The 21224-nt window shown below is 53.9% G+C and overlaps 12 protein-coding genes across 12 annotated transcripts; 6 read left to right on the top strand and 6 right to left on the bottom strand.

The window, feature by feature from the left end:
• Window positions 1-1036: 1036 nt before the first annotated feature.
• Window positions 1037-2045, top strand: DL89DRAFT_266940 (nagb/rpia/CoA transferase-like protein). The gene is made up of 3 exons (XM_040887309.1): window positions 1037-1584; window positions 1614-1799; window positions 1823-2045. Exons 1-3 carry the CDS (start codon window positions 1219-1221, stop codon window positions 1994-1996), a joined length of 726 nt encoding a protein of 241 aa, XP_040744399.1. The 5' UTR covers window positions 1037-1218; the 3' UTR covers window positions 1997-2045.
• On the bottom strand, window positions 1996-3718 carry DL89DRAFT_266939 (uncharacterized protein). Its single transcript, XM_040887308.1, is given in 4 exon segments — window positions 1996-2725; window positions 2745-2911; window positions 3009-3311; window positions 3500-3718. The coding sequence occupies 3 exon segments, from the start codon at window positions 3265-3267 to the stop codon at window positions 2057-2059; spliced, it is 1095 nt and encodes a 364-aa protein (XP_040744398.1). The 5' UTR covers window positions 3268-3311; window positions 3500-3718; the 3' UTR covers window positions 1996-2056.
• A 1738-nt stretch (window positions 3719-5456) lies between these two features.
• On the bottom strand, window positions 5457-6012 carry DL89DRAFT_141101 (uncharacterized protein). The gene has a single exon (XM_040883439.1). It carries the CDS (start codon window positions 5968-5970, stop codon window positions 5590-5592), a length of 381 nt encoding a protein of 126 aa, XP_040744397.1. The 5' UTR covers window positions 5971-6012; the 3' UTR covers window positions 5457-5589.
• Window positions 6013-6104: 92 nt separating this feature from the next.
• DL89DRAFT_141099 (uncharacterized protein) lies at window positions 6105-6452 on the bottom strand. Its single transcript, XM_040883438.1, has one exon. It carries the CDS (start codon window positions 6344-6346, stop codon window positions 6152-6154), a length of 195 nt encoding a protein of 64 aa, XP_040744396.1. The 5' UTR covers window positions 6347-6452; the 3' UTR covers window positions 6105-6151.
• Window positions 6453-7354: 902 nt separating this feature from the next.
• Window positions 7355-8770, top strand: DL89DRAFT_234471 (thiolase). The gene has a single exon (XM_040884946.1). The coding sequence runs from the start codon at window positions 7470-7472 to the stop codon at window positions 8724-8726; it is 1257 nt and encodes a 418-aa protein (XP_040744395.1). The 5' UTR covers window positions 7355-7469; the 3' UTR covers window positions 8727-8770.
• A 463-nt stretch (window positions 8771-9233) lies between these two features.
• Window positions 9234-10550, top strand: DL89DRAFT_322209 (thiolase; the record flags this gene model as incomplete). The annotated part of the gene is made up of 5 exons (XM_040891331.1): window positions 9234-9782; window positions 9847-10074; window positions 10109-10147; window positions 10215-10319; window positions 10405-10550. 5 exons carry the CDS (start codon window positions 9234-9236, stop codon window positions 10492-10494), a joined length of 1011 nt encoding a protein of 336 aa, XP_040744394.1. The 3' UTR covers window positions 10495-10550.
• Window positions 10551-12280: 1730 nt separating this feature from the next.
• On the bottom strand, window positions 12281-13482 carry DL89DRAFT_274700 (putative cytosolic iron-sulfur protein assembly protein Ciao1; the record flags this gene model as incomplete). Its single annotated transcript, XM_040889225.1, has 2 exons — window positions 12281-13329; window positions 13449-13482. 2 exons carry the CDS (start codon window positions 13480-13482, stop codon window positions 12281-12283), a joined length of 1083 nt encoding a protein of 360 aa, XP_040744393.1.
• On the bottom strand, window positions 13193-15649 carry DL89DRAFT_266938 (aldehyde dehydrogenase; the record flags this gene model as incomplete). The annotated part of the gene is made up of 5 exons (XM_040887307.1): window positions 13193-13329; window positions 13449-13913; window positions 13979-14775; window positions 15034-15377; window positions 15643-15649. 4 exons carry the CDS (start codon window positions 15647-15649, stop codon window positions 13622-13624), a joined length of 1440 nt encoding a protein of 479 aa, XP_040744392.1. The 3' UTR covers window positions 13193-13329; window positions 13449-13621.
• A 202-nt stretch (window positions 15650-15851) lies between these two features.
• Window positions 15852-16484, bottom strand: DL89DRAFT_292409 (uncharacterized protein; the record flags this gene model as incomplete). Its single annotated transcript, XM_040890302.1, has 1 exon — window positions 15852-16484. The coding sequence occupies one exon, from the start codon at window positions 16482-16484 to the stop codon at window positions 15852-15854; it is 633 nt and encodes a 210-aa protein (XP_040744391.1).
• An 820-nt stretch (window positions 16485-17304) lies between these two features.
• Window positions 17305-18232, top strand: DL89DRAFT_140987 (uncharacterized protein). The gene has a single exon (XM_040883437.1). It carries the CDS (start codon window positions 17665-17667, stop codon window positions 18163-18165), a length of 501 nt encoding a protein of 166 aa, XP_040744390.1. The 5' UTR covers window positions 17305-17664; the 3' UTR covers window positions 18166-18232.
• A 794-nt stretch (window positions 18233-19026) lies between these two features.
• DL89DRAFT_140979 (uncharacterized protein) lies at window positions 19027-19685 on the top strand. Its single transcript, XM_040883436.1, has 2 exons — window positions 19027-19135; window positions 19285-19685. Exons 1-2 carry the CDS (start codon window positions 19100-19102, stop codon window positions 19528-19530), a joined length of 282 nt encoding a protein of 93 aa, XP_040744389.1. The 5' UTR covers window positions 19027-19099; the 3' UTR covers window positions 19531-19685.
• Window positions 19686-19760: 75 nt separating this feature from the next.
• Window positions 19761-20981, top strand: DL89DRAFT_266936 (uncharacterized protein). Its single transcript, XM_040887306.1, has 3 exons — window positions 19761-20110; window positions 20157-20537; window positions 20591-20981. Exons 1-3 carry the CDS (start codon window positions 19939-19941, stop codon window positions 20665-20667), a joined length of 630 nt encoding a protein of 209 aa, XP_040744388.1. The 5' UTR covers window positions 19761-19938; the 3' UTR covers window positions 20668-20981.
• Window positions 20982-21224: the final 243 nt, after the last annotated feature.

Genomic DNA, 21224 nt, shown 5'->3' with positions numbered 1-21224 from the left:
CGGAGGAGGCTCAGCAGCAGGGAAGCAAGTCTAGAGCCAGCTCGACAGTCGTCCGAGGAAATGGACATTCCGCTGGCACAGCTGGCGATGCGGCAGAGCAAACCAGCCACCACCAGTCCGGCAGCACAGGTGGCAGCTAGCCAGGCGGCGACACTGGGAATTGGGCTGACAGCGCCGGTGCCCAGTACAAGTAACCAGCACGCCCGCTGCTCCACCACTGGCCGCAACCCCCCCAGAGCCCGCCAGCGTTCCGGGCTCAACGCCTTTCATAGAGCGCGGCACAACGGGGGTCGAATCGACGGTCCTGCTGAGCAAGACCGATGCAAAGGCGGCCGGTGAACGAGAACCTGCAAATCAACCTGCAGTCGCCGGACACAGCGGCGATTGAGGCACCGTTGGAGGAGCTGGAGGAGATCGAGGCGAAGCTGTGCTCGCTGCTGGGCACGGCGGCGACGGCGATCCGGATGCTGGCGGAGCCCAAGGAGGTGGGGGAGTTTGGTGACGACTTGCTGAACAGCAGCAGCACGGCCAGGATCGAGCCGAGCGTCGACTCGTTCATGCGCACGGTCGCCGAGGTGCACGCTGGGCTGCGGCACCAGCACGCGCGGCTCGTGGAGCGCGGCATCTCAATCAAGCCCACAGCCGTCTTTGCCAGCGACACGGCTGGCGCCGAGGGTGAGCTGATCGCATGGACTGATGCGGCGCGGCTGCTGGCTGGGGCGCTGGACAGCGCATTGCAGGTCGCCGAGTCGCAGTGAGTCAGGTACGAAAAAAGAGCGTGAATGATTTTTTGATCTTTTGCCTTTTCTGTCTTTTGCCTCTTCAAAATTCACAAAAAAAAAATTGCACTCCATTTTTTACACATACACCATGGCGCCGTCTCCGTTCACAAAGGACATGAATTACCTGATTGACGACTTCATTACGCGGCTGAAGCGCGGGCAAATCATGGGGTCGATGCATGTGGCAGCCGAGACGACGAATCTGATGCGGCAAATCATTTCGCTGAGCCGGTGGGACGACGTCGAGACGCTGCGCGACACGATCAAGCGCGTGGGCAAGCGGCTGACAGCAGCGCAGCCGCGGGAGCTGTTGATGATAAACATTGTGTACCGGGTACTGCACATAATCAACGAGGAGTCGAGCGGGTTCGTGGGGCGCGGCGCGGGCAGCAACCAGGCGACGCCGGGGTCGGCGGCGGGCAGCGAGACGCCGGCGATGGGGCTAGGCAGCACGGCCAGCAAGGGGCTGGCGGAGCATGTGACGCGGACCCTGGCCAGCGAGGCCACCAACATGCACCGGCTCAAGTCGTCGATCATCCAGTCGGTCGGCGAGTACATCGACGAGCTGGAGAACACCGAGGACGGGATTGCGAACCATGCGCTGGAGCACATCCACTCGAACGAAATCATCCTGACGTGCGGGCGGTCGCGCACTGTCGAGTGCTTCTTGAAGTCGGCCGCGCGCAAACGCAAGTTCCACGTGATTGTGACTGAGAGCGCGCCGACGTACGACGGGCACGAGCAGGCGCGGGCGCTAGGCGGGCCCCAACATCGACGTGGTGGTGGTGCCGGACTCGGCTGCGTTTGCGATTCATGTCGCGTGTCAACAAGGTCATTCTGGGCACCCACGCGGTGATGGCCAACGGCGGCCTGATCGCCGCGTCGGGCACACATATGGTGGCGGCTGCCGCGCGGCACCACTCGACGCAGGTGGTGGTGTGTACGGGACTGTACAAGCTGTCGCCGCTGTTCCCCTTTGACGACGACCGCTTCAATGCCATTGTGTCGCCTGACGCCGTGCTGCCCTACAGCGACTGGAGAGCTTGGTGGATGCCGTCGACGTGGCCAGCCCACACTATGACTATGTGCCGCCCGAGCTGGTGGACATTCTGGTCGACCACACCGGCGGGCATCTGCCGTCGTACCTGTACCGCCTGCTGCAGGAGAACTACGACTCGTCGCGAGAGCTGACGCGCGAGATCCAGAACCTGTAAAGAGAAGAGTTGGAACGTAAAATATATATGGACTGTTTAGAAATCTAAGTGGAGGGGGTGCTACTTTGACTCGTCATCCTTGGGCTTCTTGAACTCGTTCTTGAGGCGGCTGAAGAACCCGGGCTTGTGCTCGTCGCCGGGCGCGTCCTTGCCTGTCGGCGGAGCCTCGCGCGGCTTGCCCAGGATCTCATGCTCAAAGTCCTCGACCAGCTTGCGCTGCTTGTCGGTCAGGCTCGTGGGCAGCGTGACCTTCAGCGACAGATACTGGTCGCCGCGCCTGCTGGACTCGATGCGCTTGATGCCCTTGCCGCGCAGCCGCAGCTCGTCGCCGGGCTGCGTGCCAGGCTTGATGGTGACCTCGACGTCGCCGTCAACCGTGGGCACGCGGATCTTGCCGCCAAGAATGGCGGTGGTGAAGGGCAGGTCGACATTGTAGTAGACGTCGGCGCCCTTCCTGCTGAAGATTTTGCTAGGCAGCACCCGCACGCGGATATACAGGTCGCCAGGCGGGCCTTCGCCCTCGATCGGCACGTCGCCGGCGCCGGGAATCTGCATGCGCATGCCGTTGTCGCAGCCTGCAGGCACATTGACCTCGATGGTCTTGCGCTCACGCACACGACCCTTGCCGCCGCACGACCCGCACTGGTCGGCCTTGGAAATGGTCGAGCCCTCGCCATGGCAGGCCTGGCACGGCTGCCGCACGTGGAACCCGCCCATCGAGTATACGGCCTGGCCGGTGCCACCGCACGCCTGGCATGGTGTGCCGCTTGGCTCCCTTCTTGGCGCCCGAACCCTGGCATGGGTCGCACCGCACAATCGGCGTGATCGTCACCGACGTCGCGGTGCCGCGCACTGCGTTCTCAAACGACACCGTGATGCTGGCCTCGATGTCTTCGCCCACCGTCATATACCCGCCTGACCGCGCACGCCCGCCCCGCCCCGGCCCGCCGCCCATGCCGAATCCGCCGCCGAACATCTGTGACAGAATGTCGTCCATGTTGCCGAATCCCACCGAATCCGCTGCCTTCGGCCCCGCCGAACCCGCCGCTTGGGTCCGCCGTCCCGAACTGGTCGTAGTTCTTGCGCTTCGACTCGTCCGACAGCGTATCGTATGCCTCCTGGATCTTGATGAACTTCTCTTTGGCGTCCTCGGCCTTGTTGGCGTCCGGATGGTACTTCTTCGCCAGCTGGTAGTACGACTTTTTGATCTCGGACTGACTCGCGTCCCGCTTCACCCCCAGGATCGAGTAGTAGTCGTCGGCGCGCGCCATGTGCGTCGTGTGGAACTCTCGCCGCCCGTTGGGTGCTGACCGATCTATAGTCAATCTTGCCTTTTAGCCATGTGTCTTACTGTAAGACGCGGGCAAACCTTATGCCGGGTTATTCTTTTTCCTTCCGTGGGAGACACGACCTGGGACTGAAAATCCGATCCGGTCCAGTTTCCCCCGCAGGAAACCCCCCTGTGCTTTCATGTGCTGTTGCCAACTGCCTCCTATGCCTTACCTTGCTTTGACGTGGCCCTGGTGCTCAATGGACGCCGCCTGCTGCCTGTGCCCCGCAGGCCGCCCTCGCCCCCAAATGGCCTGTCCTCGCTCACCGCCGACTGCAGTATGCGTCCTCCCACACTGCCTATCACACGTGACGATAGCATTTGTAAATTTTGCAAAAGGTGTACGAATGAAAAGTGAAAAAAGAGCAGGAATTGGCTTGACAACGGAGAAGCCTGCCTGCTATTATCGGGCTATGCTTTTTTATCGCCCAGTTCTAAGACCATCGACGATTCTAGATCCTGCTTGGATTAATCTGTTGGCTCACGCAAACAACTAATCCCACTCCCCATTACACAAATGTCATAGACTTTGATTGTGAAACGGCAACAGACGGCATGTAGTATTAGTTTAAAATGAGTCAATGACAATTTAAAGACAAGTGGTATAAATTCACTGTCAGCAGTGAAATTGGGTTGCTAGATATGTGAGTATTTTTGCATACTGTCTTGACCGAAGTGATCACTGAAATCCTGAATGTAATATTCGACTGTGACCATATCATGAGCGCAGTGCTGATAACCTTATCCGCATATTATCCGAATTGAGGTCCTCTTCAATCGCCAGTACATTACACGCTGGCACTTTGTTTTTAACCTCTCCAATGTGCAAGTTGTGACTTTGGCCAAAGTTATCCCAGCTTATTATTAAAGTTTAATAGTGTTTAATTGGCCTGGGCTTTGGAACCACCTCGATAGGCCTATACAGTATATCGAACACAGAAAACGATTTTCTTTATCTGATGCTTGGATATATTGCTTGTTGATGGCTGTGGCTTCGGACCTTTCTCATATATTACATGTTTATTTTTCTTTTTTTTTTAATATGTGGATAGTCTTGTGATGTTTGGCTTGGACATATGATGTGATTCCTGGTACTGCTCGGTGAAGGTCTGACTCTTGCAGTAATATTCAGGAACGCTGACCTCTTTTAGCGTGACGACGTTTGTGATGAACTCATAGAGCGGATCAAGGTCAAATACTATTGGAAAACGTGATGTACCCTTAAAATATTCGAGGTGTCGTAGCTTACTACTGAAATTAGGACCATCCAGGGAAATATGGTGAAATTCCGTGCTGCATATCATAATAGTATGGTTCATCATCGGACGTGATATATCTCACACATAACTCTTCCAATAAGGGTAGCTTTGGAGATAATAAGCGATAAAGAGTGATGACGAGATATGAAAGCAGAAATATTTAACAGATTCAAGTTTGACCAGCCAACAGAATTAATAGATACTGGAATATAGGGTTCAATCTCAAACTTGATCCATGTGGCAGTTGAGAATGAGCTGAATATGGTCTCAGTGAGTGTGTTATATTCCTGAGTGTCCTCAACAATATTGTCACTCAAGCGTAATGTCACCTCTTTGCTAAATGGAAAGCGTAGGCCCAGTTGTGTAAGGACATCAATACCGCCGACAATATCGAGTGAGTCAAGAAGGACTGAAGATGTGGAGCAAACAGGTGTGCGTCTGAAGGAGGGACGTGAGAAAGCGACAGATGCTTAATTTTCGGCATATGGATCTTCCGTAAAGCCGATGAGTGTGGATATGCGCCACTGCGACCGGAGGTTGCTGACTTCAAATCAACTGAAGTGGTTGAATAATGCAACCCTATGACCTTAAGCTCTGGAGAAATCGAACGAGTCACTGCTCTCTGAGTGAAAGTACTTCCACGAGAAATTGGGTGGAATATTTGATAACCACAATCTATGAAGATTCGGCGTATATATGTACGGAAGTGTGGTCTGTCCCGGGCTTAAACGAAGAATGAGGTGGGTAAGCCATTCGTAGAAGGAATTACATGTGAAAATAACGGGTGCCCTGACCATAGCTAGAGACGAAAGTCGATTTAATTTTAAGTTGATAAATTTGGACAGAGGGGTTGTGGTATCGGTATCCTCTTCAAGAGAGACTGATATGGAGGTTAAAGGCTGGTAGATGCATATGAAGATATTGGGAAATGGCGTCACCCACATCGGTGTTGTTTTCATTCTGTCTGCTATTTGTTGAAACAGAAGGTGGGTTCTCAGATATGTCTAGATCGTAAATGGACGGCCAGTGGTTTTGTTAAATAGCTCCTCATTTAAAAATTCAACAAGACGACCAGAGGCAATGAACCCTTCCGGAACAATAATAAATAGTCTCTGAGTGTATTTCGACAGACCGTTTTCCACAGTGAGTCTTATGTTAGATCTGATCACTAGCGGTCCAGAGGTTGGTGTATGCGAGGTGATAGTAAAGAATGCGTAATTGTATAGTCTCGGTAAAAGTACCCTCCGCCACTCTCTGCAAACCCAAGCAGGGCTGAAGTAGTTACGTAGTTCCTCAGTAGGGGAATATAAAGGAGAGAAACCGCTAATGGCATAAAAAAGTATTTGTCTCAAAGCCCTCCCATGGATGTCATTGAAGGCAGCCATGTTGTAAATGTAGAAAAGTGGCGAAAGTAGAGGTGAGAGACAAGGTACTAGAAACAGAAGTCTCTAAGTCCTGGCATGTGTATTTTAACAAGCGGCCAATCCCTTTGCACATATCCCTTGTCCTCCACACTATACCACCTTCACGTTGATGTATCTATGTTAAGATTAAGAAATTATAAAGCTATAATAGTACACGGATGTATCCACTTTGAAGCCCGGCGACAACCATGGCAGAAGGCGACGACACCAGTGCAACAGCTGTGACTGGGCCAGTTCCTTCCGACACAGTCATTTGTTGAGCACCGTCCACCGTCTTGTGCTTTGGCGCAGCATTCTCACAATAATACACAGTGCCGTTTTCCGCGATACGACGCATACGGCGGTGGAGTCCCGCTGGTTTCGCTGACAGCAAATGAGCGATCCAGCCTCTCCAGGTCCCAGTATCGCAGCATGGCGTCGTTTCCTGCAGACACTAAATACCGGCCAGCTCGCCGAATGCGTGATAGTATTGACACATGCGCTGCGTTTGACATGACCCTTTAGGGCTTGCTGACTGGATAAACATAAAACAGCCGTTGTGCCAAGCAGCAGTGTCTCTGGCTGGAAAATACGCAAACATGTCATCTGGAGACCAGCGATGTGCCGATACGTCTTGGCCAGCGTCGGTAAGCTGGCCAATGCGCCGATATTAGCGATTGAGCCTTCAGCCACCGTTAAGCAGTGACTGACCAGCTCTATATCGGCTCGCCCTTTCAACGTCATTGGACTGAGCCGCGACTGCTTTTTAGCACAGTTCGGAGTAGTCGGTACACTACGCGGATGCGATTGACACTCGTCACAGTCCGCGATTCGCACCAGCGCTAAAGCCGGCTTTTGCAAATACCTGCCAGCGCAGGCGGCTCCTCCCAAATGCTAAAGCATGTTTCGCAGCCTCAGCTCTGGAAATGAAATAGTCAAGAGCATCCAGCGGGGGATTTATCTTCGCACCCTGAATGTGAAACAGGAAGTCTGTGCCGTTATCTCCACGAGCAGCGGTCGCCACTGTCAGCACACGCGAGGGAGCTTGGTTTTCTGGCTGCTGATTGCGACGGCAAACGCCTTCAGCAGCCTGGCTGTCTTTGGTGGGCCATGTGCGCGGCTAAAATCTGAACGTGAAAGTCTCTGACGCAGTCGCTTTTTGGGCGTGCGCTTGCTGCCATTTCCAGCGGCTCCCCCGTGCGCATAATTGGCATGTGATTGCCAGGCAGCTCCTCCGCTCCACCGCGCACGCCGGAGGGCAAAAAATGTGACCGCGGCGAGGCAACGCGCCGTGCCCGTGTGGGAACAGCCATGAATTAGCCTGGCCCGCCCTGGCTAAGGAGCCCAGCGTATAAAAGGGGGAAGGCGCTCGTCAACTGAGCCACGCATAGCTTGAACACTTTACTACTTCCTGTACCAGTACCTTCTCTCTTTTCCAGGCTTTCTCTCTTCGTCGAATTCACATAAAGTTACAAAAAATAATGGCTGCTCGTCTCAACCAGGTTTCCTCGCACCTCGCCGGCACCAAGGCCCCGGCGACCCAGATTGGCGTCAAGAGCCAGGACGACATTGTCATCGTGCAGGCTCTGCGTACCCCGATTACCCGCGCGCGCAAGGGCGGCTTCAAGGACACCACCTCGGAGTACCTGCTGGGCAACATCCTGAAGGGCGTCGTTGAGCGTGCCAAGATCGACCCGGCTCTGGTTGAGGACATCTGCGTCGGCAACGTGTGCCCGCCGGGTGGCGGTGCTACCATTGCGCGTATGGCCTCTCTGTACGCCGGCTTCCCGAACACGACCTCGGTGCAGACCGTCAACCGGCAGTGCTCGTCGGGCCTGCAGGCCGTGGTTCACATTGCCAACCAGATCTCGACCGGCATGATCGAGATTGGCATTGGCGCTGGTGTCGAGAGCATGACGCAGTTCTATGGCCCCAAGCACAAGATGATCCCGGATACCATCAGCGAGGAGGTCATGGCGGCGCCCGAGGTGCCCGACTGCCTGATCCCCATGGGATTCACGTCGGAGAACGTCGCCAAGGAGTTCGGCGTTGACCGCAAGAAGCAGGATGCGTTCGCTGCCCTGTCGCACCAGAAGGCGGCCAAGGCGCAGAAGGAGGGTCTGTTCGATGCCGAGATCTACCCGATCAAGACCACCATCCTCGACAAGGACGGCAATGCCAAGGAGATCGTTGTCTCGCGCGACGATGGTGTCCGCCCGGAGGCTACTGCCGAGTCCCTGGGCAAGCTGCGCCCTGCCTTCTCGGCCGACGGCTTCACCACCGCCGGCAACGCCTCGCAGGTGTCGGACGGTGCTGCCGCCGTGCTCCTGATGAAGCGTAGCAAGGCTGTTGAGCTTGGTCTGTCTATCCAGGGCAAGTTCATTGCTGCTGCTGTCGCCGGTGTTCCTCCCCGCATCATGGGTGTTGGTCCTGCCTACGCTGTCCCGGCTGTCCTCAAGAAGACCGGTCTCAAGGTCGACGATCTGGATATTGTCGAGCTCAACGAGGCTTTCGCGTCGCAGGCTGTGTACTCGATGGAGAAGCTTGGTCTTGACGTCAACAAGGTCAACCCCAAGGGCGGTGCCATCGCCTTCGGTCACCCTCTGGGCTGTACCGGTGCGCGCCAGATCTCGACCCTGCTCACTGAGCTCAAGCGCCAGGACAAGCGGGTCGGCTGCACTACCATGTGCATTGGCGGTGGTTTTGGCATGGCTGCCATCTTCGAGTCGGAGCACTAAGCTTCTAGCTGTTAGCAGATAATACAATTTTTTTTCCAGAAACTATTGCACGGGAGAAGCAGAGCTCCGATACAGTGCCTGCAAATCATGGTGTCATCCGGAGCTTTAACCAGGCACTGTTGGCCCGAGTTCCGCACAGTCGAGGAAAGAATCATCGGTGTGAGGAAAGAAAAGGAGACGGCTTGGTCCTCTCCCCCGTCTGAATCCCGGTGTCGCCCGGCTAGGTCTGGCCAAAAACATGGACCATGCCCACTGGTGTGAGCCGAACCGCTCCGCTTATATCCATGTCCGTTTCCGGGCTAGTCATGGGGACCAGAGAAAAGCCTGGCTTGATGCGGGCGACCGGGGAGTTTCAGAGCTCCGGCACAGAAATCACTATCTGTCTTGGGGGAATGGCCAAGCTTGGAGATTCATTTAAATGCAATTGGACATGGTGCCCAGATTCCCGGCCAGCTACATTTCCCTTCACACCAAAAGCCACAGCTTCCAACTCTTCACTCTAGCACAATGGCTACTCGTCTCAACCAGGTTTCCTCGCACCTTTCCAGCGCCCAGGTGCCGCGCGTGCAGATCGGCGTCAAGAACCCCGAGGATGTCGTGATTGTCAAGGCTCTGCGCACGCCGATGACGCGCGGCAAGAAGGGCGGCTTCAAGGACACCACAGCGGACTATCTGCTGGGCAGCATCTTCAAGGGCCTTTTGGAGCGCACCAAGATCGACCCGGCTCTGGTTGAGGACATCTGCGTCGGCAACGTGTGCCCGCCAGGCGGCGGAGCGACCCTGGCGCGCATGGCAGCGCTGTACGCCGGCTTCCCGAACACGACCTCGGTGCAGACCGTCAACCGGCAGTGCTCGTCGGGCCTGCAGGCTGTGGTACATATTGCGCACCAGATCCAGGCAGGCATGATCGAGGTGGGCATTGGCGCTGGTGTTGAAAGCATGACGCAGTTCTACGGTCCCGGCTACCGGATGACTAAGGATAGTATCAGCCCTGAGGTCTTTGCTGTCAAGGAGGCGGCGGACTGCCTGACCCCAATGGGTTTCACATCGGAGAACGTCGCCAAGGACTTTGGCATTACACGCCAGCAGCAGGACGAGTTTGCGGCGCTGTCGCATCCAGAAGGCGGCCAAGGCGCAGAAGGAGGGTCTGTTCGATGCCGAGATCTACCCGATCAAGACCACCATCCTCGACAAGGACGGCAACACCAAGGAGATCGTTGTCTCGCGCGATGACGGTGTCCGTCCGGGCACCACCCCGCAGACACTGAGCAAGCTCAAGCCTGTGTTCGACAAGAACGGCAGCACCACCGCCGGCAATGCCTCGCAGGTGTCGGACGGTGCTGCTGCCGTGCTCCTGATGAAGCGTCAGCAAGGCTGCTGAGCTTGGTCTGTCTATCCAGGGCAAGTTCATTGCTGCTGCTGTCGCCTGGTGTTCCTCCCCGCATCATGGGTGTTGGTCCTGCCTACGCTGTCCCGGCTGTCCTCAAGAAGACCGGTCTCAAGGTCGACGATCTGGATATTGTCGAGCTCAACGAGGCTTTCGCGTCGCAGGCTGTGTACTCGATGGAGAAGCTTGGTCTTGACGTCAACAAGGTCAACCCCAAGGGCGGTGCCATCGCCTTCGGTCACCCTCTGGGCTGCACTGGTGCGCGCCAGATCTCGACCCTGCTCACTGGAGCTCAAGCGCCAGGACAAGCGGGTTGGCTGCACTACCATGTGCATTGGCGGTGGCTTCGGTATGGCTGCTATCTTCGAGTCGGAGCACTAAATTTCTCTCGATCCCCCTCTTTTCTTCTTGTGTACACTAACAAACAACTGTCGCAGTCCAACCACCACACAGGGGCTGTGCATGGGCCATTCATCTGCCTGCAGTAGCAAGTTCCCTTTGCTGCTGAGCCTATGCCGACCCCACCATGTGCAAACAGATATGCGGGGCCTGTCCTGGCAAATGAGAACTGGGCGCTTTTCTGCCAGGCCTATGCCGCCGAGTAGCACATGCAAAAAGAGTGGATGCTGCGGGTCCATGCACTGTCCCTCTGAAGGGGAGAGGTCACTCGGAGGCAGATTTTATGCCGAAAGCGCTTGCATTTCCAGCGCAAAGACGAAAAATCGACTGGCTGTGGTTTGTGCGATCAAGCGCTGATAAGACGTTGCAAAAAAAAATATTCGGTCAAAGTCTCTCGGCATGCGAGGTGACTGCTCGTCGCTGCGAATCCTCGATCTGTCAATGAAGGCAAGGGAAAAATCCGAATGACGTTGCACATACCACGCAAGAACAAATAAATCAGGGCTGCGAGAAATGGATCTCGCACCCCTGGCAAGACGCAATTATGATACAAAGCGCCCAGTCGCACAGCATGCGCATGGCTAGCTGTATGTTTGGACAAGTTGGCCATCGCCCATATTCCTGCACCTATTTCCCAGACAAGGCAATATTCCCCTAGGGACATTCTGCAGCTGGGTGCCTTTTGGAGATATTTGTCCGTTGCGCGCACATGTGACATGCAGTCAGTTGGCTCGTACCACTCCAGCCAAGATGGCGCCAAACTGAATGGCAAAAAAAAAATCCAGCCAAAATTTCTGGACCAACGCGGGGGGAGTATGCGCGAAGCCAATCACATGGCCTGCACATTCGCGTTAAAACGGGCGCAAGGGCCGCATGTGACCCGAGCTCCAAATCGATCCGGGGATGGGCCAAGCTACATTTCCCTTGACCATCACAATCCCTGCCGCCAAAAAAGAGGTGGCCAGTTTCTCTACGATTCTAGGGGGCGGAGAGAGGACTCGGCTGGAACAGCTATAAATTGAGCACCATGTAGCCTTCTCCAGGAAATTTTTTCTTCTCCATTTCTCCTCCACACCCCGTTCTCGACCACCGAACAGAAAAAAACCTTCTTACCAACCAAAATACCCATGAGCTTTTTGCGCCCAGTTACCCGTATTGCCAGTCGCGTGCCCAAGTCAGGCATGCCAGCACGCATGTACACAAGCATCAACCAGTATACGGCGTCGGAGCACCTGAATCCAGTGGACTTCCACCAGTACCTGCAGAGCCGGGATCGCGAGTTCCGGGAGTTCCTGTCGGAGGAGTCCGAGATGGTCGCGACCGAGTCGTTCCCGGACGAGGCGCCGCTGGGCAAGGTGCCACTGAACCAGGCCGGCAAGTCGGTCAACGAGGAGTTTGCCAAGCATGTCTGCCATTTGATGGGGCCGGGATACGGCTCCAGCTAGACATCCCATGCATACGCCCGCTAAAAAAAGCAGCACCCGCCGCCCTTCGAGGAGAGAGCGAAGGGGGGATTATCTCACATTCGTCTCCATTCTATCTCGAAAGGGTGGCGGCTGGAGCAACATAAGCTGCTCCATTATGCCACCCCTTGCGTTTGTCGCACGCCGCTTGGCGTGGCACAACGCCATCGTCCCATTCGCATTTTGTACTTGTCCTAGCAACTTGGCTGGCCAGGCAGAGGAGCCGAATCGACCTCATGGCCAGCCATTTTTTCTGTACTATCTAAATCGATAAATATTCAAAAAAAAAAAAAGGCTGAATTATTCTATTCGAGGTACCAGATGCGCACGATGGCGTCGTCGCCCGCCGTGGCCAGCCACCTGGGGTGCTGCGGGTTCCACTGCACGCAGTTGATGTCGCTCAGACCATGGGCATTCTGCACCTCGGCTGCCAGCTCCAGCTCGACCTTGTCGTCGCCGGTGGCGGAAAACACCCTTACCGAGTTGTCGCCACAGCCGGTGGCCACAAAGCCCAGCGGCGCGCCATCGGCCGGAGCGCTCCACGCGACCGAGTAGATGGCGCGGGCATGCACGGACTCGGGCACCACCGACACGCACTGGTACGAGACCTCGGGGCGGTAATAAAAGCCGTCGCTCTGGGCCTCTTTTTTCTGCTCTGCCCAGATGCGCACAGTGCGGTCGTCGCTCACCGACGCCAAAAACCGGCCGTCATGGCTGAAGGCGCCGCCCCAGACAGTCGACGAGTGGCCAGACAGGACGGCTGCGCAGTACCAGTCGTCGTCGTCGTCCTGCCACACGCGGATGGAGTCGTCGTAGGAGAACGACACCAGCAGCTCCTGGCTCGGGTGCCAGACCACCGCCTTGACGTCCTGCGTGTGCTCCATCAGAACGCTGATGCAGTCAAAGTCGCCCTCGCCCGTGGCCTCCCAGATCCACACGCTCTTGTCGCGCCCGCATGTCGCCAGCAATTGGCCTCCCGGGCTCCACGCTACGCTCTTCGCCTCGTTCTCGTGGCCTTCCAGGGTCGCCACGCATTCATACGAGCCGTCCTCTTGCGCCCAGATCGCCGTTGTGCCGTCAAAGCTCGCCGTCGCCAGGGTTGTCTGCGACCCGGGCTCGAAGCACACCGACCGCACGGTGCGCTTGTGCGCGTTGTCGATTGTGTCCAGGCACTGCCATGACGCCGAGGTCCGTGCCGAATCGCCGGTGCTGGGTGCTATGGCCGTGCCGGGTGCATCAAAGAAGGACGATCCGGCCACTGGCGCCCACACGCGCGCTGACTTGTCGCCCGAACACGTCGCCAGCCGCGTGCCGGTCTTATCCCACGATACCTGCCACACGCGGTCGTCGTGTCCTATCAATGAATGGAGGAGGGAGTCAGCCCGTGCTGCCAACGTCACCGCCTGCATCTGCTGGGATGCTGCCTGGGCCATCCGCTAAGCCGTCCTTCCCCCTCGAGGGCGCGTGTTTTACCTGCTAGCTCTGCGAACAGCCGTAGTTGCGGCATTTTGACAAATGTAATGAAAACAAAAAAGGTGCAATTGGGAAAAAAAGTTAGAGAAGAAAAAAGATGGCCTGCCACAAAAGCGCTATCTCAGTCATCATCCGATGGCCCGGAGCTTCCGCGGTCTGCAGCGGGAGATTGCTCAGAAAGCCAGATTGATGTACTTGATGTTGAGGTACTCATCCAGCCCGTAGCGCGAGCCCTCGCGACCCACGCCGCTCTCCTTGACGCCGCCGAACGGCGCAACCTCAGTGCTGATGATGCCGGTGTTGACGCCCACCATGCCCACCTGCAGCTCGTCGGCCACGCGGAAAATCCGGCCCACATCGCGGCTGAAGAAGTACCCGGCCAGCCCCACCTCGACGCTGTTGGCGCGCCGCACCACCTCGTCCTCGCTGGAGAACGAAAAGATCGGGCACAGCGGCCCGAAACGTCTCCTCGCAGGCCATCGGCGCGCTGTCCTGTCACGCCCGTCAGCACTGTTGGCTCGAAGAAGTACCCGGGCGCCAGCGCCTCCACGCGATGCCCGCCCAGCACAACCTCGCCGCCGCTCTGCAACGCACGCGCCAGCTGCGCCTCGACCTTGGCCAGCCCACACTCGGTGATCAGTGGGCCAAAATTGACATCGGCGCTCAGCCCGTGGCCGATCTTCAGCCGGTCGCTCACCAACTTTGTAAACTTGGCCACAAACGCGTCATACACCGACTCATGCACGTAGATGCGGTTGGCACACACGCACGTCTGTCCAGAGTTGCGGAACTTGCAGGCCAGCAGCTGCTCGGCCGCCACGTCCAGGTCGGCATCCTCAAACACGATGAACGGTGCGTTGCCGCCCAGCTCCATCGACACCTTCTTCATCGTGCCTGATGCCTGCCCCATCAGCAGCTTGCCCACCGCCGTCGACCCTGTGAACGACACCTTGCGGACCGCCGCGTTGGTCGTCAGCTCCAGCCCCACCTCTGGCGTTGTCGACTCCGCCGTCACCATATTGATCACTCCCTTGGGGATCCCGGCCCGCTCCGCCAGCTCGCACAGCGCCAGTGCCGAGAACGGCGTCTCGTGCGCTGGCCGCACCACCACCGTGCAGCCCGCCGCCAGCGCAGCCCCCGCCTTGCGCGTAATCATCGCGTTCGGGAAGTTGTACGGCGTGATGATCCCCACCACGCCCACCGGCTGCTTCGTCACCAGCATCCGCGAGTTCCTGAGCGGCGACGGAATCACGTCGCCGTAAGCGCGCTTCGCCTCCTCAGCGAAAAACTCGATGAATGACGCACCGTAAGTAATCTCGCCAAATGCCTACGCTGCCACCACCATTAGTTGCACATAAAAAGCACCACCTCACCAATCTCGTCCGCTTGACTTACCTCAGCGTACGGCTACAGCAAACGCCCCCGTTGACCGCCCGATGTCCCCGACACGGAATAGCGCATATTAGCGATTGTCCGCATGACCCCCGCCACATTACCCCGTACATACACATAAGTACACACATTAGTTGCCTGCACAATTAGCCAGCGATCCCCTCCACACATGCCACTCGACTCCCCCACCTACCTTGCCGCCCTCCAGGGTCATAATCCGCGCCAGATCCTCGCGGTTCTCGATAATGAGCTGGTACCACTTTTGCAGCAGCAGCGAGCGCTCCTTGGCTGTCGTCTTGCGCCAGCTCTCAAACGCCGTCGTCGCCGCCTCAATCGCCGCCCGCGTATCCGCCGCGTCCATGTTCGGCAGCCTTCCAATCTCCTGCTGCGTCGCCGGATCCAGTACCGCAAACATCTGCTGCGATGCGCCAGACACCCACTTTCCGTCAACATACGCCAACGAGCGGATCAGCGTCTTGTCGCTGACCTTGTCGAGCTCTGCCAGAGACGTCAGCGTCGTCGGGATTACTGTGTTGCCTGCCATTGGTGTCGTAGTGAAGAACCGGTGCGTATAAGCTGCAAAGGCGTTTCGTGTTGTCACGGGTGTTGCTAGGGGGAAGCGCCGGGGAATCGCTGCGCGGAGTGTTCTTGAAAGCTAATAGAACTGAAAACTTGTGAGTTGCAGGGTGAAAAGGGCACGTCGGGCGCCGCCAGTGTCTATTTAAGCTATTCGAAACTTGCCGCACGACGCACTAGAGGGATTCACCTCTCCCCCCACATGCTGCCATCTGCTAAGACCGACCTACCATAGCGTGGTTTATTGCGTTGATTGTTTGCGGAAATAAAGAAAAGAGTACAGAGAAGAGAAAGAGGCGCCGCGCATGGACTCCGCCTAGTTATATCACAGCTCCCCGCCCCTGGTCCTGTAATGATCCCAGGAGGGCACGACAGCTGCACACGGGCAGCCCCAAGACGGAAGCCGATCGCTGGGCTTTGGTCCTGCCCGCCAGCTCACGCCTCCTCCGACTCTGACTCCGAGCTACTCTCCGACGAGATCTCGTCCAGGTCTCCGTCAAACAGCGGCACCACCGGCGCCTTAACCTCCGCCTCCTTGCTCTTTTCCCTCAGCGCGCGCTTCGTCACCCGCTTGGTCTTCTCGACAATCTCCTCGCAGCTGCGCGAGTAGTCGACATCCTCAAACCGATGCACCTTGGCCGGCCGCTCCTCCAGCGCCTTCTCGATCTTGCGCTTGCGCTTCTCCCGGGCCTCCTCCCGGGCCTTCTCGTCGCGTGCTGCATTCTCAATGATCTCCTTGGCCTGCTTTACTGTGCGCAGCCGCCGCCCGTACAGGTCCCGGCAGCTGTCGTAGTTTGCTGGCGCGTCCTTGGACATTTTGCTGCCCTGTGAGCGCAGAAGACTGCCGAACCCACCCTTGCCGCCAACGAGCCGTCCCTTGAGCGTCACCCAGGGATGTAGGGAGTGCAGCGCTGTGTTTAGGTCGAGTCCGTGCCGCCCAGTCAGGTACATGTTTCCGAGGTCTGGGAACCGCATCGACAGCTGGGCCATGAGGTCGGCTGCTGGTCGCGTGTCACATACGGAGAATGCAACCGTGGTACGTGTCGGCAGGTCGCAGAGAATTTGCATTGTGTGGGTTGGAGTAATTCGAGGCGAAAGAAAATTGCAAAAGCGAACAAAAAAGCTGGCCAGATTTTTCTGAGCTATTTTCATCGCTTCTCCTCCCCAAAAACGTGACTTTGTGCTTGTCCGCAGCCAATGCCTGTCCGCAGACCCGGCTATCCCAATCGCCTCCGCCATCTGCGTCCAACGCAAACTGCATCTGGCTCAACATACCCACGGCAGCACCGTCACAGGCCGCGGTCTCCCAGGAGCCTTTGCCCTGCACCGATGGCGTACATGTTGCTCAATAGCCATCTGCGATAGGACCGCCTCCCACTGTCACGCTGTGTTAATATGCAAGGCAGTCGTGCAGCTGCCAGTGAAAAAATTTATTGCACAAATGTATGGCCCACAGGACTATGTTTTTCTTCTGGCAGTTTCTAAGCCAATATGAATTGCGCGACAGAGGGTCATGGTCGAAAGCAAAGGGTGTCATCCCTTGCACATCTGCGTTGCACAGATATAGACGCTACGTGCACTTTTGCAAATGGGACAGTATAAGAACTGCAATCTCTTCTCCATCGCCTGCTCCCTTTGTTTCTCCAAGTCCTTAACCACAACGCACCAGTATCCTACCCTCCACCTATTTTGCTATATCATTGTTGTCCACCTCTATTCAGCGATTCCTCACAGCAATTCTGTTCATTTCAGCCCTATCACAGCTGAGCCTGCCACAGTTTGCCACAGCCTGCCACAGTTTGCCATAGCCTGCCACAGTTTGCGAGTTAAAGCGCCAGCTTTCTGCAGCTTCTTTACGAGTAGAACAATATACGTTTTGTGACTGGTCCTATTAACACGCGCTGACATCCAAGACTTTATTGCGCGTGCGTTCCAATTCGAATCACACGGGAGGCATATCATTTGGGCAACCTGCCAATTTATTTCACCCTATATTTAGCTTCTGGCGGTAGCCTTAGGCATCAACCACAACCGACCAGTTTTCATCTTCCAACACACCCAATTCTCCCAATTTACACACTATCGATTGCGGTTTTTGTTGCAAATCACTACCGCACTTTTATGAGTGCCTACTGTGAACGCTCACACCATTTTTCCTGTTACCTGTTCTGTAATACCTCCTCTCCTTTTCTCCCCCGCTTTCGTTATATTCATTTCTTATCCATTTCTTATCCATTTCTTTTTAATTATGTCTGCCTGGCTGGATTCTCTGTCGGGCGAATTCCGCATCGGGTTCCTGGTCAGCTCTGCCGCATTCAACGTCATTTTCCACAGCATTCGGTACCAGGGCGCTCTGACGACAGAAAAGCAGCTAGCGTGGATCCTGACATTCACTACATGTGTGGTGGTCACCACCGGGTCATTGCCATACGTGGCTACCTTGATTGCTAGCGGATTCGATGTCAGCAAGATCGTGTACACCGACACCTTCTCACAAATGCTGATTGGTCCTGTTTCTTGCGTACCTGTTCTGGGATCTGGCACTAGGCCTGGTTTATTATCGGTCGACAATATCGGTGCTGACCGGGTACATCCACCACACACTATATATTGTCATAGTACTGTACCTGGCTGCACATGGCGTATCAGCCATTTTCGTCTTAATGTGCTACAACGAGCTGCCGACAATCGTCCTGGCACTGGGCCACATGCGCAAAGAATGGCGGAGCGATATTCTGTTCGCCCTTGACGTTCTTTCTAACCCGCATCCTGATGCACGTAATCATGATGGTCAAGTTCTACAGGATACTCAGAGTTCCGGTTCATTTGGAAGCTGATGTTGCTTGTCCTGCCCATGCACTTGTACTGGTTCTACGGTGCTGCTAGGACAAAACTTGCGCAAGTACAGAAAGACACGGCTTGGTGGCGATTCGCTGCTTTCTGCTACCGTTGATATTGCATATGGCCCCACTCAGTCGCTGGTTGGTGGTGATACTGGTACAGGTGCTTTGAGTTATCATGCATTTGGTAGCAGCCCAACCCGTTATTGTTATCCCGGACATCCGAATCCTAGAATATTGTTAATTTTGTCGTATAATTATTTATAATACATCTTTTTCTCAACTCAAGTTATATCTTGTTACCATGCATAATACAACTACTTATGTAGCTTGTCGTTAAGTAATGCTAGCCCTGATTCATTCTAAGGGGAATGGTGCAAGGTAAAGCCTTTGCATTAACTTTTTGATATGTAATTATGTCCTGAATAATGTACATATAGGTAGAATACATTATACAGTACAGCTCCAGAAATACTAATTGGAAAAGAAAAAGATCCATTAGAATAGATCAAAAAGTAGGAAATACACTAGAGGCAAATGGATAATATACTCTAGTGCAGTTGCATGTCAGTGGTAGATATAAATTTAGTATTCTTAATACATAGTATTGATATCTAAATCCGTCTACACACAAGCTGGTATAGTGTGTAGGATAAGGGGAGTATATGCATGAGGATTGACAACTTGTCAATATGTGCATACTAGGACTTGGAAAATTGCTGTTGCTAGTATCTGTCTCTCATCTCTACTTTCGCCACTTTTTCTACATTTTACAACATGGCTACCTTCAATGACATTCCGCAGAAAGACTTTGGAAAGAATCCTTTTTTACGCCATTGAACGATGTCTCTCTTTTATATTCCCCTACTGAGGAACTACGTAAATGTTTCAGTCCTTGCCTGGGTCTGCAGAGAGTGGCGGAGGATACTCTTATGGAGACTCTATGAACGCGCTTTCATTTGTATCAATTGGCTAAATTAACCTCTGAGCTGCTTGTATGGAAGATCCAACATCAAGACTCATTGTAGAGAACGGTCTATCAAAATATGCTCGGAGACTTTCTATTACTGTTCCGGAGGGATATATTACCTCTGGTTACCTTATTGAACTTTTGGATGGGCAGCTATTTAACAAAACCAAACTGGCCATCTGTTAACTCTCTAAGAATATCTGGCGATTTACTTTCTGCTTTAACAAATAGAAACCAGGGAGAACATAGAGCCGATAATTGTGACACCATTTCCCAATACCTTCATGCATATCTACCGCCTTAACATCCATATCAGTCTATCATATAAATTATAGCAGTGCCATTCATTCTCTATCCAAATTTGTCAATTTGAAATTGCATCAACTCTCACATCTAGATATGATGAAAGTTCCAATCAATTTGACACACCATTCATTCTCTAGTTCACTTACTTACCTCGCTCTTCGTTTGAGCCCAGGACTTACCACACTTCCGCACATAGATACACCGGAATCTTCGTAGATTGGGGTTGTTCGATATTCCACCTAATTTCTCCTGGAGGTGCTTTCACTTAGAAAGTAGTGACTCGTTCAATTTCTCAGAGCTTGAGAGTATGAGATTGCATTACTCAAGCACTTCAGTTGGTTTGAAATCAGCAACCTTCAGTCACAGTGGTGCACATTCCCATACAGCAGCTTTACGGAAGTTCCATATGCCGAAAATTAAGTTTCTGTCACTTTCTCACATCCCTTCTTCAGACACAAATCTATTTGTTCTACATCTTCTGTCACATCTTGACTCACTCGATATTGTCGGTGGTATTGACATTCTTACACAGATGAATCTACGCTTTCCATACAGCAAAAGGATATCAATATTCTTGAGTGACAATACTGTCCATGACATTCAAGGAGTACAACACATTCACAGAGTCCATATTCAGCTCATTTTCAGTTGCTACACTGGTTAAGTTCGAAGTTGAGCACTATATCCCAGTATCCATTAACTCTGTTGGTTGGTCAAATTTGGAAGATTTAGCTATTATTGCTTTCATTTCTCGTACTACTATTTATCGCTTATTATCTCAACTACCCTTATTAAAAAGGCTGCGTGTAAGGTATATCACTCCTGATGGTGAGTCTTGTCAGTATGATAAGCACCATGATATCTTACCATATCTCCCTGATGATTTGAATTTTAATAGTATGCTAGGGTACCTTGAGTATTTTGATGGCACATCACGCTCACCGCTGGTATTTGATCTTGATCCGCTCTATGAGTTCATTCACAAACGTCATCACGCTAGAAGAGGTCAAAGTACCCAAATATTATCTTCAAGAAGTCCAGGACCACCTTCAACCAAGACAGTATGCAGGGATATCCACATATCCAATATATCTATTTTAGTGCTAGCTTCGTGGAGATCCGTAATCAGCTTTAATATATTGCTTACATATCATAAATCACGCATATGGTCATCGTGTTGCGTTTTGCCAAACCTAGGCATCGATACCAGCAGAAATAATGACCCCGATGCCTCAGGTCAAGCACATGTCAATGTGCGTCCAGACTCACACCTCTGAATCTGACAATAGATGTGTCCAGTAAGGTGCAACATTGCGTCTGGTGAGGATTTGGCTATTAACCAAAACGCTCGGCTCTCCCTTTTCAGCTCTCTCTTTTGTTCCCTAGGCATTCCCTCCTTAAAACATTCAAACCCAAAAATTCAATCGTCAAAAAGGTTAGTATATGCAGATATTTTTTATGCTTCATATCCATAGCGATTAAAATAAAGATGGAATGAATGTTAGTGAATGAAGAAAAACTCAGATAGCAGGCTCTGTGTTGTGATACTGGTAACTTAACGTGGTATTTAACTAGTGACAGTAAAGAAGCTAAGGAGAGCTGCTGACGCGCTGGCGTGTACTGAACTATATAGTGGGCCACTATACTCTTGCGTACACACTGTGGCGTGGATCTAAGGATAAAGATCAGTTA

This window comes from Linderina pennispora (genome assembly GCF_002104995.1).
Source record: "Linderina pennispora strain ATCC 12442 chromosome Unknown DL89scaffold_5, whole genome shotgun sequence".
Taxonomy (NCBI): domain Eukaryota; kingdom Fungi; phylum Kickxellomycota; class Kickxellomycetes; order Kickxellales; family Kickxellaceae; genus Linderina; species Linderina pennispora.
This window is presented reverse-complemented; position numbering and strand designations above follow the sequence as displayed.

What these genes read in the sequence shown, in the direction of transcription:
- DL89DRAFT_141099 (XM_040883438.1), bottom strand. Translation starts at nt 6,346, where the DNA reads ATGCGTCGTATCGCGGAAAACGGCACTGTGTATTATTGTGAGAATGCT.
- DL89DRAFT_140987 (XM_040883437.1), top strand. Translation starts at nt 17,665, where the DNA reads ATGTCTGCCTGGCTGGATTCTCTGTCGGGCGAATTCCGCATCGGGTTC.
- DL89DRAFT_266940 (XM_040887309.1), top strand. Translation starts at nt 1,219, where the DNA reads ATGGGGCTAGGCAGCACGGCCAGCAAGGGGCTGGCGGAGCATGTGACG. An exon ending in GTGGTGCCGGACTCGGCTGC is followed by an intron (nt 1,585 to 1,613) that starts GTTTGCGATTCA and finishes CGTGTCAACAAG; the next exon opens with GTCATTCTGGGCACCCACGC.
- DL89DRAFT_141101 (XM_040883439.1), bottom strand. Translation starts at nt 5,970, where the DNA reads ATGGCTGCCTTCAATGACATCCATGGGAGGGCTTTGAGACAAATACTT.
- DL89DRAFT_234471 (XM_040884946.1), top strand. Translation starts at nt 7,470, where the DNA reads ATGGCTGCTCGTCTCAACCAGGTTTCCTCGCACCTCGCCGGCACCAAG.
- DL89DRAFT_266939 (XM_040887308.1), bottom strand. Translation starts at nt 3,267, where the DNA reads ATGGCGCGCGCCGACGACTACTACTCGATCCTGGGGGTGAAGCGGGAC. An exon ending in GGCCGAAGGCAGCGGATTCG is followed by an intron (nt 2,912 to 3,008) that starts GTGGGATTCGGC and finishes GTGCGCGGTCAG; the next exon opens with GCGGGTATATGACGGTGGGC.
- DL89DRAFT_266936 (XM_040887306.1), top strand. Translation starts at nt 19,939, where the DNA reads ATGCCGAAAATTAAGTTTCTGTCACTTTCTCACATCCCTTCTTCAGAC. An exon ending in AAGGATATCAATATTCTTGA is followed by an intron (nt 20,111 to 20,156) that starts GTGACAATACTG and finishes ACACATTCACAG; the next exon opens with AGTCCATATTCAGCTCATTT. An exon ending in ACGTCATCACGCTAGAAGAG is followed by an intron (nt 20,538 to 20,590) that starts GTCAAAGTACCC and finishes CCTTCAACCAAG; the next exon opens with ACAGTATGCAGGGATATCCA.
- DL89DRAFT_140979 (XM_040883436.1), top strand. Translation starts at nt 19,100, where the DNA reads ATGTCTCTCTTTTATATTCCCCTACTGAGGAACTAC. An exon ending in TTCCCCTACTGAGGAACTAC is followed by an intron (nt 19,136 to 19,284) that starts GTAAATGTTTCA and finishes GACTCATTGTAG; the next exon opens with AGAACGGTCTATCAAAATAT.